At 37.4% G+C, this 16,214-nt stretch overlaps 1 protein-coding gene across 1 annotated transcript in view; it reads right to left on the minus strand.

Annotated features, from left to right (window-relative positions):
- Positions 1–16,214, minus strand: part of LOC128068335 (disintegrin and metalloproteinase domain-containing protein 2) — a 111,996-nt gene that overhangs the window by 11,134 nt on the left and 84,648 nt on the right. The window contains exon 16 of the mRNA XM_052661482.1: positions 342–525. Within this exon, the coding sequence (XP_052517442.1) occupies positions 342–525 (184 nt within the window). The remainder of the gene's footprint in view (positions 1–341; positions 526–16,214) is intronic.

A 16,214-nucleotide genomic window follows, 5' to 3' on the forward strand; every position in this document is an offset into this window, starting at 1 on the left:
AATCCTTTATCATTTTCATCACTAAAATGAGCATATGTTTCTTTAATTTTTTTTACTTTAATCATTATTTTTAAGTAATTATGTAAAAATATAATTCATGACATTAAAAATACATGAAATAATAAAACTGTCAATGAACAGTATGATTCTCAATTCAGTTAACATATGTGAAAGAATAGTAAATAGCAGGTTATGTTTTTTCTTTTAAAATTTCTCTCATATTCAAAACTTTCTATTTTCCTATTTTTTGAAATTAAATACACATTTAACTTGAGAAAAATACCATGTATGCATTTAAAATTTGAAATTAGTATATTACCTGGTAATAAAAGACCACACACCTTACTTTCACCACAAACAGTTCCATCTTTTACCCACATCGTTTCTGAGTCTTCAGTACCGTGAGCATAATCCAGTCCAATGCACTGCTTTCCATTTATGTTGGAATACAAAACAGAGGCATTTTCAACATAAACGATCTGTGTTTTATCATATGTACATAGTAATTTCCCACACTTCACATTCCTATAATTTAGCAACAAATAAAAATCATTAGTTGTCAATACAGAGGAATATTAGAATATCAATTCTAAAGGAAAAAGATTTAAATAAAGCATGAAGAGAAAGAAAGATTGTGCTAAGTTGGGTCCGACTCTTGCAACCCTATGGACTGTAGCCCTCCAGGGTCCTCTGTCCATGGGATTCTCCAGGCAAGAATACTGGAGTGGGTTGCCATTTCATTTTTCCAAGGGATCTTCCCGACCCAGGAATTGAACCCAGTTCTCCAGCATTGCAGGTAGATTCTTTACCAACTGAGCTACATGGAAAGCCCAAATAAAGCGTTACTACTGCTGCTGCTGCTGCTATTAAGTCGCTTCAGTCGTGTCTGACTCAGTGCGACCCCACAGCCCACCAGGCTCCCCCTTCCCTGGGATTCTCCAGGCAAGAATACTGGAGTGGATTGCCATTTCCTTCTCCAATGCATGAAAGTGAAAAGTGAAAGTGAAGTCGCTCAGTTGTGTCCGACTCCTAGCGACGCCATGGACTGCAGCCCACCAGGCTCCTCCATCCATGGGATTTTCCAGGCAAGAGTACTGGAGTGGGGTGCCATTGACTTCTCTGAAATAAAGTATTAAGGCTTGCTAAGAGATTATGCAATTAACTGTGAAACTGAAAATTATGAGGGTCTTTCCTGTGTTATTAGCAATAACAACATCTTAGTAATTATGAGCTTCTTCTTACTTTGTGCTGTGCTGTGCTGTGCTTAGTCATTTGGTTGTGTCCGGCTCTGTGCAACCCCTTGGACTGTGACCCACCAGGCTTCTTGGTCCATGGGAATTCTCCAGGCAAGAATACTGGAGTGGATTACCCATGCCCTCCTCCACAGATCTTCCCAATCCAGGAATCAAGCTCAGGTCTCCCGCATTGCAGGTGGATTATTTACTGTCTGAGCCACGAGGGAAGCCCATGAATCCTGGAGTAGGTAGCCTATCCCTTCTTCAGGGGATCTCCCTAACCCAGGAATCCTATCTGGGTCTCCTGGGATTCTTTATCCGCCAAGCTACCAGGGAAGCCCCACTTCCTATTCAGTCATCACTTTTTAACAATCCTTTATTATTATTAGTTTTTGGCTGTTGTTCTTAAACATGATTCTGAGCTTATTCTATCTAAAAATTGGTAAAAATTTAAAAATTACTAATCTACTTACATTTCCTTTTCTATTTTTCAAACATAACACATATTCTCCACATCATGGGTCCCAAACTGACAAGACACTAAGGCATACACTTAAGAAGCAGTTTATGGAATAAATATTAATGTTGAATCACTAAGATACATCATGATGATAGTGTCTAAACCACAGACAAAAATAACCAGAAAATCAAATGTGTGTGTGTGTATGTGTGTATGTGTGTGTGCACAGTTGTGTCTGACTCTATGCCTGTCAGTCTCCTCTGTCAATGGAATTTTTTCACGTAAGGATACTGGAGTGGGTTGCCATTTCCTTCTCCAGGGAATTTTCCTGACCCAGGGATCAAACCAGCATCTCCTGCATCTTCTCCATTGGCATGCAGATTCTTTACTGCTGAGCCACAGGGAAGGCAACCCGAAGATGAAAAAAAAAAAAAAAAAAGCATTAATAATCACATGAAAGAGTGGCAATTTCATAAATCAGTAGGGAAATGCAAATTAGAGAGTAAGATACCTCTTTAGAATGACACATAAACCAGGCAACAAAAAGTCGTGACAGTACCAAATGCTGCAGATGTAGAGAAGCTATAACTCTGATACACTTTTGTTAGAAATGTAAAATGGTATAGTAACTTTGGAGATTATGTGGGCAATTGCTTAAAATGTTTAAATTGCCATGTAAGTGAAAGTTACTCAGTCATGTCTGACTCTTTTGTGACCCCATGGACCATAGACCGCCAGGCTCCTCTGCTTATAGAATTCTTCAGGCAAGAATACTTGCAGGAGTTGCCATTCCCTTCTCCAGGGGATCTTTCCAACCCAGGGATGAACCTGGGTGTTCTGCATTGCAGGCCGATTCTTTATCATCTGGGCCACCAGGTAAGCCCTGAACTTGCCACATGACTCAGCAACTCCACTTCTAAGTGTGCATCCATGGGAAATTTAAAAATATGTGTTTACATAAAGACTTGCTCCTTCATCACTTGTTTTTTTTAAATGTAAATTTATTTATTTTAATTGGAGGTTAATTACTTTACAATATTATATTGGTTTTGCCATACATCAACATGAATTCACCACAGGTGTACACGTGTTCCCCATCTTGAACCCCCCTCCCTCCTCCCTTCCTGTACCATCCCTCTGGGTCGTCTCAGTGCACCAGCCCCGAGCATCCAGTATCATGCATCAAACCTGGATTGGCGATTCATTTCATATATGATATTATACATGTTTCAATGCCATTCTCCCAAATCATCCCACCCTCGCCCTCTCCCACAGAGTCCAAAAGACTGTTCTATACATCTGTGTCTCTTTTGCTGTCTCGCATACAGGGTTATAACTACCATCTTTCTAAATTCCATATATATGCGTTAGTATACTGTATTGGTGTTTTTCTTTATGGCTTACTTCACTCTGTATAATAGGCTCCAGTTTTATCCACCTCATTAGAACTGATTGAAATCGTCACTTGTTATATCTCAAGGGAAAAAAATACATGGCTTTACAAAGAAAACAAACAAAATACTGCATGAGAATGTTCAAAGCACCATTGTTCTTAATTTTTTTATTTGAAGTATACTTGATTTGTAGTGTTCTGTTAATTACTACTTAGAGCAAAGTGATTCAGTTATATATACATATATATATATATAGTTTTTAATATTCTTTTCCATTATGCCTTAGTATAGATATTGAAATATTGAATATAGTTCTTTGTGCTATACAGTAGGACCTTGTTGTTTATCCATTCTCTGTATAATAGAGACATCCATAGCAGCATTATTTTTAATGACCCAAAACTATTAGAAACATTCTAAATGCCCACTAGCTGGCACATAATTTTAGGATATAATATTATCCAGTAACAAGAAGCTACAAACAGTGTTATAGACTACAAAATGGATGAAACTCAAAAAACAAGTAACATAAACCAAGTAAAAAGACCACATAGGATGGAATTTTTCTAATATAAGAACTCCAGAAAAGGTAAACCTAAGGGAAGAGAAAGTATATCACTGGTTGCTAGGAACTGGGATCACTTTAAAATGACTTTGGATTCTAGTGACTTTTGCACTTTTATAAATTTATCACAAAGTACATAAGTTATTCCATTAAAGTAGATTGATTACGTATTAGTTAAGTATTTTAAGTATTATTAAGTCTGTTACAAATTATTTATGAGCTTCTACGTAAAGTTGTTGCTGTTGTTGGTTTACAGTCACTCAGTCATGTGTGATTCTTTCCATCCCCATGGATTGCAGCACACCAGGCTTCCCTGTTCTTCACTATTTCCTGGAGTTCGCTTAAACTCATGCCCATTGAAGTGGTGATGCCATCCAACCATCTCATCCTCTGTTGTCCCTTTCTCCTCTTGCCTTCAATCTTTCCTGGCATCAGTTTAGTTCAGTTCAGTCACTCCGTCGTACCCGACTCTTTGTAACCCCAAGGATTGCAGCACACCAGGCCTTCCTGTCCATCACCAACTCCTGGAGTTTAACCAATCTCATGTCCATTTAGTCATATCGAAACATCTCATCCTCTGTCGTCCCCTTCTCCTCCTGCCTTCAAACTTTCCCAACATCAGGGTCTTCTCAAATGAGTCAGCTCTTCACATAAGGTGGCCAAAATATTGGAGTTTCAGCTTCAACATCAGTCCTTCCAATGAACACCCAGGACTGATCTCCTTTACGATGGACTGGTTGGATTTCCTTGCAACCCAAGGGACTCTCAAGAGTCTTTTCCAACACCACAGTTTAAAAAGCATCAATTCTTCAGTGCTCAGCTTTCTTCACAGTCCAACTCTCACATCCATACGTGGCCACTGGAAAAACCATAGCCTTGACTAGACAGACCTTTGTTGGCAAAGTAATGTCTCTGCTTTTGAACATGCTATTTAGGTTGGTCATAACTTTCCTTCTAAGGAGTAAGCGTCTTTTTAATTTCATGGCTTCAATCACCATCTGAGTGATTTTGGAGCCCCCCAAAATAAAGCCTGTCACAGTTTCCACTGTTTCTCCATCTATTTCCCATGAAGTGATGGGCCTGGATGCCATGATCTTAGTTTTCTGAATGTTGAGCTTTAAGCCAACTTTATCATTCTCCTCTTTCATTTTCATCAAGAGGCCCTTTAGTTCTTCTTCACTTTTTCCATAAGGGTTGTGTTATCTGCATATCTGAGGTTGTTATTGATATTTCTCCCGGCAATCTTGATTCCAGCTTGTGCTTCTTCCAGCCCAGTGTTTCTCATGATGTACTCTGCATATAAGTTAAATAAGCAGGGTGAAATATACAGCCTTGATGTACTCCTTTTCCTATTTGGAACCAGTCTGTTGTTCCATGTCCAATTCTAACTGTTGCTTCCTGACCTGCATATAGGTTTCTCAAGAGGCAGGTCAGTTGGTCTGATATTCCCATCTCTTTCAGAATTTTCCACAGTTGATTATGATCCACACAGTCAAAGGCTTTGGTATAGTCAATAAAGCAGAAGTAGATGTTTTTCTGGAACTCTCTTGCATTTTTGATGATCCATCAGATGTTGGCAATTTGATCTCTTGTTCCTCTGCCTTTTCTGAAACCAGCTTGAACATCTGGAAGTTCATGGTTCACATACTGCTGAAGCCTGGCTTGGAGAATTTTGAGCATTACTTTACTAGCGTGTGAGATGAATGCAATCGTGCAGTAGTTTGAGCATTCTTTGGCATTGCCTTTCTTTGGGATTGGAATGAAAACTGACCTTTTCCAGTCCTGTGGCCACTGCTGAGTTTTCCAAATTTGCTGTCATTTTGAGTACAACATTTTCACAGCATCATCTTTCAAGATTTGAAATAGCTCAACTGAAATTCCATCACCTCCACTAGCTTTGTTCGCAGTGATGCTTTCTAAGGCCCATTTGACTTCACATTCCAGGATGTCTGGCTCTAGCTGAGTGATCACACCATCGTGACTATCTCGCATCAGGGTCTTTTCAAATGAGTCGGCTCTTCACGTCAGGTGACCAAAGTATTGGAGCTTCAGCATCAGTATTTCCAATGAATATTCAGGGTTGATTTCCTTCAGGATTAATTGGTTTGATTTCCTTGCTGTTCAAGGGAGTCTCAAGAATCTTTTCCAACACTACAGTTCAAAAGCATCAATTTTTTAGCACTCAGCATTCTTTAAGGTCCCACTCTGACATCCATACATGACTACTGGAAAAACCATAGCTTTCAGTCTGTGGACCCTCGTTGGCAAAGTGATATGGGTGGTGTTAAATTAGTTTGAGTTCAGAAGGTTAACAACTATTTTGAGGCCAGTTTCTAAGGCTACCTGCAAGAGGTACGGGATTCAAAGTATAGAGCACTGTACTGTTGAAGCCCAGCTTAAAAAATTTTGAACATTGCCTTGTTAGCATGTGAAATGAAAGCAATTGTGTGGCAGTTTGAACATTCTTTGGCATTGCCTTTCTTTGGAATTGGAATGAAAACTGACCTTTTCCAGTCCTGTGGCCACTGTTGAGTTTTCCAAATTTGCTGGCATACTGAGTAGAGCACTTTCACAGCATCATCTTTTAGGATTTGAAATAGCTCAGCTGGAATTCCATTACCTCCACTAGCTTTGTTCGTAGTAATGTTCCCTAAGGCCCATCTAACTTCACACTCACGGATGTCCGGCTCTAGATGAGTAACTTCACCATTGTGGTAATTGGGTCATTAAGACCTTTTTGTATAGTTCTTCTGTGTATTCTTGCCACCTCTTCTTAATATCTTCTGCTTCTGTTAGGTCCACACAATTTCTGTCCCTTATTGTGTCCATCTTTGCATGAAATGTTCCCTTGGTATCTCTAATTTTCTTGAAGAGATCTCTAGTCATTCCCATTCTATTGTTTTCCTCTATTTCTTTGCACTGTTTACTTAAGAAGGCTTTGTTTTTTCAGTCATTACAAGAAAATGCCGAGTAAACGGAAATCAATGACTTTTTTGGGACCCATCAGAGAATTGCAGTTGCAGAAAAAACCACTTACATGTATCTGGAAAGCTAAGTGCCTGCAAAAACAACAAGTATAGCACTTGTAATTTGCTTATCTGGAGCATAAGCCACTGAACTATGTAAGACACTAATAATATTTAAATACAAATTTTGACAAATTGCTGGAAACTGAGTGTGGACTACTATGAAAACGTGAAGCTCTTGAGTAATACAGTTATATTTTCATTTGCCTTTTCTCCAGAAACTATATGTTTCTTTTGGGGAGTATACGTGAGAGCTCTCCATATACACTTGCAGGGGGAGGTGAAGAGTAATCATTATGAAATTCCCAGACCCAGCTGTCTAACAAAGGCTTAATCTCTAGGTAGAAAGACTTTCATCCCACTCTTGCCAACTCCACTTGTCTTGACTCACCTAAAAGAATAATAAATATAGTCATGATCAATAACAGAAAAGGCTTAAGAATATAGGTTGGGGATGGTAGCTGCAGAATGGGGACTAGAGAATGGGGGCATGGGATGGGGCACCCTACACCTGGAGGAGGATTAAAAACACTTTTGTTATCCATACCCCTGAGACACAAACTCATTAAAAGAAAGGCTTATGTAAAAACTAGAGAAGGTCCACCTGTACCACCACCCCCCCCACCCCCCGCCAACTGTAAAACCATAGTAACAAGTCTCCAGCAGAAATAGAAGTAAATTATAACTGAGAGAGCTCCAAGACACATATTCCCTTTGAGGGCTGGGATGAAAGGAAGTTCCAAATTTAAGAAGAGAGAAATAAATTACTTCACTAATGGAATCTGAAGGTTCTGGTGCCTATAGCTACAACAAACATTAGACACAACCTATCCCCTAAAAATATTAACATATATTCTCACATTAAAAGCTTATTTGCTTCGGTGCCTACTACCCTATATAACATGACCAACTTTCAACACAAAAAAGTACTAGTTATATTAAAAGGCAAGAAAACAAAAACAGTCTAAAGAGATAAAAAAAGCATCAGAAACAAATCAAATACAAAACAGATCTTGGAATTATTAGATATGAAATTTAAGATCACTTTGGTTAATATTTTAAAGGTTTAAAAAGCAAAAGACAGCAACATGAAAGGCCAGAGAAACAATATCAACAGAGATATGAAAACTGTAAGAACAAACTATAAGAAAAAAGAGAAAATAAAAGCATAAAAAACCCAACAAAAATTTAAAAATGGCTTCCAAGCTTTCATCAACAACACTCAATCTAAGCAACAGAAGAAAAACTTAAGAGAACTCAGTGATAGATTGATAGAAACTTCCTGAACTGAACCACAATAAAACAAAATAATGGAGAAAAAAATAGAAAAACCCAAGAACTGTAAGACAATTAAAGAAAGTGTAACATACTTGTAGTAAGAGCAGCAGAAGGAGAAGAAACAGAATAGGAAAAAACTTGAAAAAAATAATGAACAAGATCTTCACAAAACTATTGACAGACATGAAAACACAAATACAAGAAACTTAGAAAATGCCAAGTGGGATAAATATCAAAATAAAAACCATCTATAAATATATCACATTCAAACTAAAGTAAATCAAAATCAATGAGAAACTCTCGAAGGCAACTAGGTTGGGGCACACCTTACTTAGAGGAACAAAGATAAGAATTACAGCAGACTTTTCATTTAAAAATCATGCAGTTAAGATTTGGAAGGAAATTTTGACTGCTGTAAGAAAAGAAAAATCTAATGAAGAATTCTGTCCAGTAAAATTATCTTTCAAATAATAGAGATTTTTTCAGGCAAAAAGTGATAGAATTCTTTGCAAGCATATCTTACTTGCAAGAAATATTTTTTAAAAAAGTCCTTTACACAGAAAAGAAATTTGTGTCAGAAACTTTGATCTACAAAAAAAGGGACAGCATCAGAAAATGAAAAAATTGAAAGAAAAATGTGTCTATTTTTCTTACTCTTAACTGAGCTAAAAGATAACTATCTTCTCAAAGCAATAATACGAACAATGTATAGAACAGTCTTTTGGACTCTGTGGGAGAGGGAGAGGGTGGGATGATTTGGGAGAATGGCATTTAAACATGTATAATCTCATATATGAAATGAGTTGCCAGTCCAAGTTCAATGCATGATACTGGATGCTTGGGGCTGGTGCACTGAGATGACCCAGAGGGATGGTACGAGGAGGGAGGAGGGAGGAGGGTTCAGGATGGGGAACACGTGTATACCTGTGGCAGATACATGTTGATGTATGGCAAAACCAATACAATATTGTAATTAACACCCAATTAAAATAAATAAATTTATATTAAAAATAATACAAAGAATGTATTGGATATTTACTGTATATGTATAAGCAAAGTAAGCAACAAGAAGCCTCACAAGGGACTGGATGGAGGAATTGGGAAACCATTATAGTACACCTTCACTACACATGAAGGAGTGTATAATTACAGCATTTGAATGTGAACTATTACTCTGTTATTTGAAGATAGTACATCAGTAATCACTTTTAATGGAAACGGTCTATAAACAATCAGTTAAAAGCCAGACATTGTTAGAGTGAATAATAAGAACATGGCTCATGATTTTTAACATCTGAAAACAAATTAATGTAATAAATTATATCAATAGGGAAAATGCATCAAAAACAGATTCATGAAAATAGATGTATGAAAAGCACTAAAAATAGAACCACCATGTAAGATTAAAAATTCTCAGAAAAGTAGAAATATAGGGGGAATTTCCAAATCAGATAAAGGGTATTAACAAAAAAACTACAGCTAACAATAAACTTCCTTGTAATGGCTAAATTTGTCTCATAAAATTGGTAATAAGTAAATCTTTTCTTTCTCCACTTACAGTTCAACATTTTGGTAGATATGTATACAGTCAAGCAAGAAAAACAAAATAAAGGTATCCTAATTAGAAAAGGATAATTCAGACTTCATTTGTGGATTACATGATCCTGGACATGGAAATACTAAGAAGCTCACACACAAAAAGGGAGAAAGAGAGAATTTATGTGGTTCACACAATATAAAAGATCAATATATTATTTGCATTGTTGTTTTTATTAGATACTGGCAGTGAACAATGAGAAAATAAAATTTAGAGAACCATTCTGTTCACAATATTTTCAAAAGCAAAACATTCAGCAATATACTTAAAATACATGCAACACTTGAACACTGAAAACTAAAACCTGATTGAGAAAAAGGAAAGAACACTGAAATAAACCCAGACATTCTATATTTATCACTTTGCAATGCAATATTGACAAGACGGCAGTTCAAACCCACATACACGTACACACACACCACAAATGAATCCATGGGAAACTGATGATATATGAGGAGTGAGTAAGTAAGTAAAGTCACTCAGTCGTGTCCGACTCTTTGTGACCCCGTGGACTGCAGTCCACCAGGCTCCTCAGTCCATGGGATTCTCCAGGCAAGAATACTGGAGTGGGTTGCAATTTCCTTCTCCAATATAAGGAGTAATGTCTGTGAATTTACCAGTGTCAATTTCCTGGCTTGGATATTTTACTACAGGTAAGATATATAAGTCATTTGAGGTTACCATTTGGGGAAAACAGCTGAAGTATACAGGGGTCCTCTGTATTCTTTCTAGGTTACTTTTGAAATCTCCCAAAAATCTGCAGTTAGTTCAGAATAAAAACATACATAGGTAAAATTCAGCGATAAGAAGGCTCAGTTCAGTTCAGTTCAGTTGCTCAGTCGTGTCCGACTCTTTGCGACCCCATGAATCGCAGCACGCCAGGGCTCCCTGTCCATCACCAACTCCCGGAGTTCATGCAGACTCACGTCCATCGAGTCACTGATGCCATCCAGCCTCATCCTCTGTCGTCCCCTTCTCCTCCTGCCCTCAATCCCTCCCAGCATCAGAGTCTTTTCCAAAGAATCAACTCTTCGCATGAGGTGGCCAAAGTACTGGAGTTTCAGCTTCAGCATCATTCCTTCCAAAAAAATCCCAGGGCTGATTTCCTTCAGAATGGACTGGGTGGATCTCCTTGCAGTCCAAAGGACTCTCAAGAGTCTTCTCCAACACTACAGTTCAAAAGGATCAATTCTTTGGTGCTCAGCTTTCTTCACAGTCCAACTCTCACATCCATACATGACCACTGGAAAAACCATAGCCTTGACTAGACGGACCTTTGTTGGCAAAGTAATGTCTCTGCTTTTCAATATGCTATCTAGGTTGGTCATAACTTTTCTTCCAAGACGTAAATGTCTTTTTATTTCATGGCTACAGTCACCATCTGCAGTGATTTTGGAGCCCCCCAAAATAAAGTTTCACACTGTTTCCGCTGTTTCCCCATCTATTTCCCATGAAGTGATGGGACCAGATGCCATGATCTTAGTTTTCTGAATGTTGAGAGCTTTAAGCCAACTTTATCACTCTCCTCTTTCACTTTCATCAAAAGAGTTTTTAGTTCCTCTTCACTTTCTGCCATAAGGGTGGTGTCATCTGCATATCTGAGGTTCTTGATATTTTTCCCTGCAATCTTGATTTCAGCTTGTGCTTCTTCCAGCCCAGCATTTCTCATGATGTACTCTGCATTGAAGTTAAATAAGCAGGGTGACAACATACAGCCTTGACGTACTCCTTTTCCTATTTGGAACCAGTCTGTTGTTCCATGTCTAGTTCTAACTGTTGCTTCCTGATCCTAAACCATTCCAAATAAACTGGAAAAAATTTAAGATTCATCATAGAGAAAGACACACACAGTAACATAAAAGGCTTAGAAAATGCTCTAAATATCAGTTAGACAAATGCAAATGGAAACAAAAGCAAGTTAGAAGTAGAATGGCTAAAATAAAAATGACTGACATTACCAAGTAGTAACAAATTATGGAGGAAATAGAATTCTTAGACTCTGCTAGTTTGCATGTAAAATTGCATAGCCACTTTGGGAAGCAATTTGGTAAATTTTAAAAAATGTTAATATGAAATTACAAGAATGAGCAATTATATTCCTATGTATGTAGGTATCTTTCCAATATAAGTGGAAATATATTTGCTGCAAAGACCTGATCCTGAAAAGAGCAGCTTTATTCATGATAGCCAAGATGAACAACAAAAAAATGCACCGCATAATTGATCATCAATAAATATAATATACAAATATATAAGTATATATTGTATTAATTATAAATATACATATAATTTTGTATATAATTTTAGTGATATTCATAATTACTCAGTAATAAAAACTGAAATACTATGACAAGAGCAGTTTATTTTAATCACAAAAAAATTGTTCTGGGCATATTATGGCATACAAAAAAAAAAAAAGCATACTGTAGCATTCTATTAGTATGGAGTTTTTGAACAGAATACATTTATCTATTACCATTAAGAAAACAACATAGGTTGTATGGGGCACAGATTGGAGGAAACATTTCTGCAAATGGAATTATTTATCAAGTTGTATATTCAATATTTATAGTCTATGTAAATTTAAAAATCAAATAAAATTAAGGAAAATGATAAAAGCTTCAACAGGAAAGTCTATACACTCTGTTATTAGTATGCTGTGTTCTACTTTGACAAACTTTATATGAATAAATAGGTAGTGTTTTAAGACTTAAGATTATTACAGTGAGAAAAAGCTATATGAGAAGTTATATGGGAAGTGGTTATTAAGACAATTTTATAGGAGATGCGATGACTGGCCAGAGAATGTTGAGTGTGATGAGAATTCAGAAGGACTTGTTTTATGAGGTACAAAGATGGTAAAAAGGATTCCAAGACTATGTCTTGGTGACCTTGACTAAGAGGATAGTGGCAGTAGTGGCACTGAGGCAAAAGAGTTATCCTCATGTTACAGGGTCTAGCTGTTGGCTATTGATATCCTATGAGTCAATGGTTTCCCTAGTGTTTTAGGGTCAGTATCCCAAGGACACTTCCTTCCTTTTAAATTAAAAAAAAAAGGTGGTTGGGGCAGTGGGGGGAGAAAAGTTGATAATTGGGATGTCTAAGGGCAGGGAGATTTACAGTTTTCTTTTAGGCTTTCAAGGCTATGTCACCCTGATCTTCCTAAATAATAGGATAAGGTTTGTTATTTTTAGTCAAATATACAAAGTTTGGTCATAAGAGAGAAGTTTGGAATTCTCATTTCAACATTACCTAGGTAGTCTAAGAAAACCTCACAAGTGGCACTTAGTTTGGAGTACTGGATCTAATGTAGCCCTTGTTCTGAGATTAGGTGCCCCAAATATAAAACCTGAGTTTGAGCAAACTCAACTTTTCTTTGGAGACTGTGTCCCTCTAAGGCTAAAAGTTTTAACAGATAGATGCTATCTTCTTATGAAGAGGCCTGCATTAGGGAGCAGAGAAGAAAATTGTCTATATATTGTAATTAAGTAGAGCCTCCAGGGAATGGTATAGCATCTAAATCAGCTTTTATGGCTTGGGAGTAGGGGGGACTTTTGTTAAAACTGTGGGGCATATACTGTCCAGGTGTATTGCCTTCCTTCCCAAGTAAAGGCCATAATATATTGCCTGGGCTTATCCACAGAGATGCTAAGGAAGACACTATGCATCTCAAATATAGTGAATATTTTACTTTAGGTAGGGATGGAAGCTAATAAAGTATGGGGAATGGAGAAAAAAGGATGACAAGGAATAATAATATTTTTGCCTCAGAAAAAAGAAAAACAATATTGGAAATCTAATAACTGATGACCCAATAAAAAGAGAAAACTTCAGTTTGAATACTGAATTCAGTACTGCCAGAGGCTCTGAAATTTCCATTACTGACTACCAGACATGCATTGAATCATTGGTCTACTTTATGAACTGATGGAAACATTAATGCAAAGAGTGCCTACTTTCCCCCATGCGTCTGAAACACAATTCAGGAAAATCCGTCTGCATTTCTCCTGGAAACTTTAAACTGCCTAATGTACCACTTGTATATCAGCAAATAGATGTTATTCAGCTTTCTCTATCTTATGGACATAAACATGTCTTGGCAATGGATTGTGTTTTTTCTAATTGGATTGAATCCTTCCCTTGTAGACAGGTTACTGCTACTTCTGTGGCTGTGTGTGTGTGTACTCAGTTGCTTGACTCTTTGCAACTCCATGGAATGTCGCCCACCAGTCTCCTCTGTCCATGGGATTTTCCAGGCAATGGATATGAGTTTGAGCAAACTCAGGGAGATAGTAAAGTGCAGGGAAACCTGGAATGCTGCAATTCATGGGGTCCCAGAGAGTTAGACATGACATGGTGACTGAATAATAAAGTAGGAACATATATATTGTTAATTACCTTAAATGTAAATGGATTACATGCACCAACCAAAACACATAGACTGGCTGAGTGGATACAAAGATAAGACATATATGTAAGCTGTCTACAAGAGACCCGCATCAGAACTAAGGACACACACACACACACACACAGAGTGACAGGATGGAACAAAGGTATTCCATACAAATGGAAAATAAAAGAAATCTGGTGTAACAATATGCACATCACATGATAGACTTTAAGACAAAGACTTAAGAGACAAAGAAGGACACTACATAATGGTCAAGGGATCAATCCAAAAAGAAGATACAATAATTGCAAATATATATGCACCCATTATAGGAGCTCCTCAACATGTAAAGCAAATACTAACAACCTTAAAGGGAGAAATAGACAGTAACACAATAAGAGTGAGGGACTTTAACAACTCACTTTCATCAATGAACATATCATTCAGACAGAAAACTAATATAGAAACAAGAGCCTTATGGACTCAGAGAATGAAATTATGGTTGCCAGGCTTGGGAGGATGGGGGAAAGGGATAGTTAAGGTGTTTGGGATGGACATGTACACACTGTTATATTTTAAATGGATGACCAACAAGATTCTACTGTATAGCACAGAGAAATCTGCTTAATGCTATTGAAAGCCTGAATGGGAGGAGAGTTAGGGGAAGAATTAATATATGTATATGAATGGCTGCGTCCCTTTTCTGTCCACCTGAAATTATTACAAGATTGCTAATCATAAATTATATGCCAATATAATAAAATAAAAAGATTTTTTAAAAAAGAAAACATAGTCAGTATGTCCTTTGACATTCACCTTAATAATTTGTATATTTTTTGATCTCCTTAGGCAAAGGCAACAGAAGCAGAGAAACAAATGGGACCCAACTGAACTAAAAGGAATTTACATAGTAAAGGAAACCGTGGTCAAAACACAAAAGCAATGTGGAAGAAGATATCTGTAAAGGGGTTAATATCCAAAATATATAAAGAACTTATACAACTCAATAGAAAACCTCACCAATTCAATTAAAATATGGGCACAGGACCTGAATAGGGCTCCCCTGGTGGCTCAGTTGTAAGGAATGCACCCGCAATGCAGGAGACATGGGTTCTATCCCTGGGTCGGGAAGATCCCTTGGAGAAGGAAATGGCACCCACTTCAGTATTCTTGCCTGGGAAATCCAATAGACAGAGGAGCCTGGCAGGTTACAGTCTATAAGAGTAACTTACAGAGTAACTCTATAAGAGTTGGACATGACTTGGCAACTAAACAACAGCAACAACAACAAGGACCTGAATAGACATTTTCCCAAAGGCATACAGAGAGCCAAAAGGTACATGAAAAGGCACTAAACATTACTAATCATCAGGGAAATGCAAATCAAAACCACAGGGAGGTATTATCTCACATCTGTCAGAATGGCTATTTTCAAAGAGACCAAAGGGTAAAACAACGACAATAAAAACATGGGTTGGTCAGGATGCAGAGAAAAGAAACTGTAGTAAACTTTTAGTGGGAAGTTTTACAGGTAAATGAAAAACAGTATGGAGTTTCATAAAACAAAAAAATTAAAATACCATACAATCCAACAATTCCACCCCTAGATATTTATCTGAAGAAAAGGAAAATACTACTTCGAAGAGATATAGGTACCCCAATGTTTATTGCAGCATTATTTAAAATAGCTAAGATACGGCCTTCCCTGGTGGCTCAGATGGTAAAGAAACTGCCTGCAGTGCGGAAGACCTGGGTTTGATCCCTGGGTCGGGAAGGTCCCCTGGAGAAGAAATGACAACCCACTCTAGTATTCTTGCCTGGAGAATTGCATGAACAGAGAAGCCTGGCAAGCTACAGTCCGTGGGATTGCCAAGAGTCAGACATGACTGAGAGACTAAGATTAAGATATGGAGGCAACCTAAGTACCCACCATTAGATGAATGCATATAGATGTGAGATACATTTATGTTATTTGTATATTATATATATATAAATATATATATATATAAATGACAATATTAGTCACACAAAAAATGGAATCTTGCTGTTTGCAAGAACATGGGTAGACCTGGAGAGCATATTGATTCATGCATTTTGAACTAAATCAGACAGAGAAAAACAAATATCGTATGCTTTTACTTGTATGTGGAATCTAAAAATAAAACAAAGAAAGGTGAGAAAAACAGGGACATACTCACAGATTCAGGCTAGTGGTTACCAGATCGGAGAGGGATATGGAAAGCACCAAATGGGTGAAGGGGATTAAGAG

The sequence above is a fragment of the Budorcas taxicolor genome, chromosome 24, assembly GCF_023091745.1.
Source record: "Budorcas taxicolor isolate Tak-1 chromosome 24, Takin1.1, whole genome shotgun sequence".
Classification (NCBI taxonomy): domain Eukaryota; kingdom Metazoa; phylum Chordata; class Mammalia; order Artiodactyla; family Bovidae; genus Budorcas; species Budorcas taxicolor.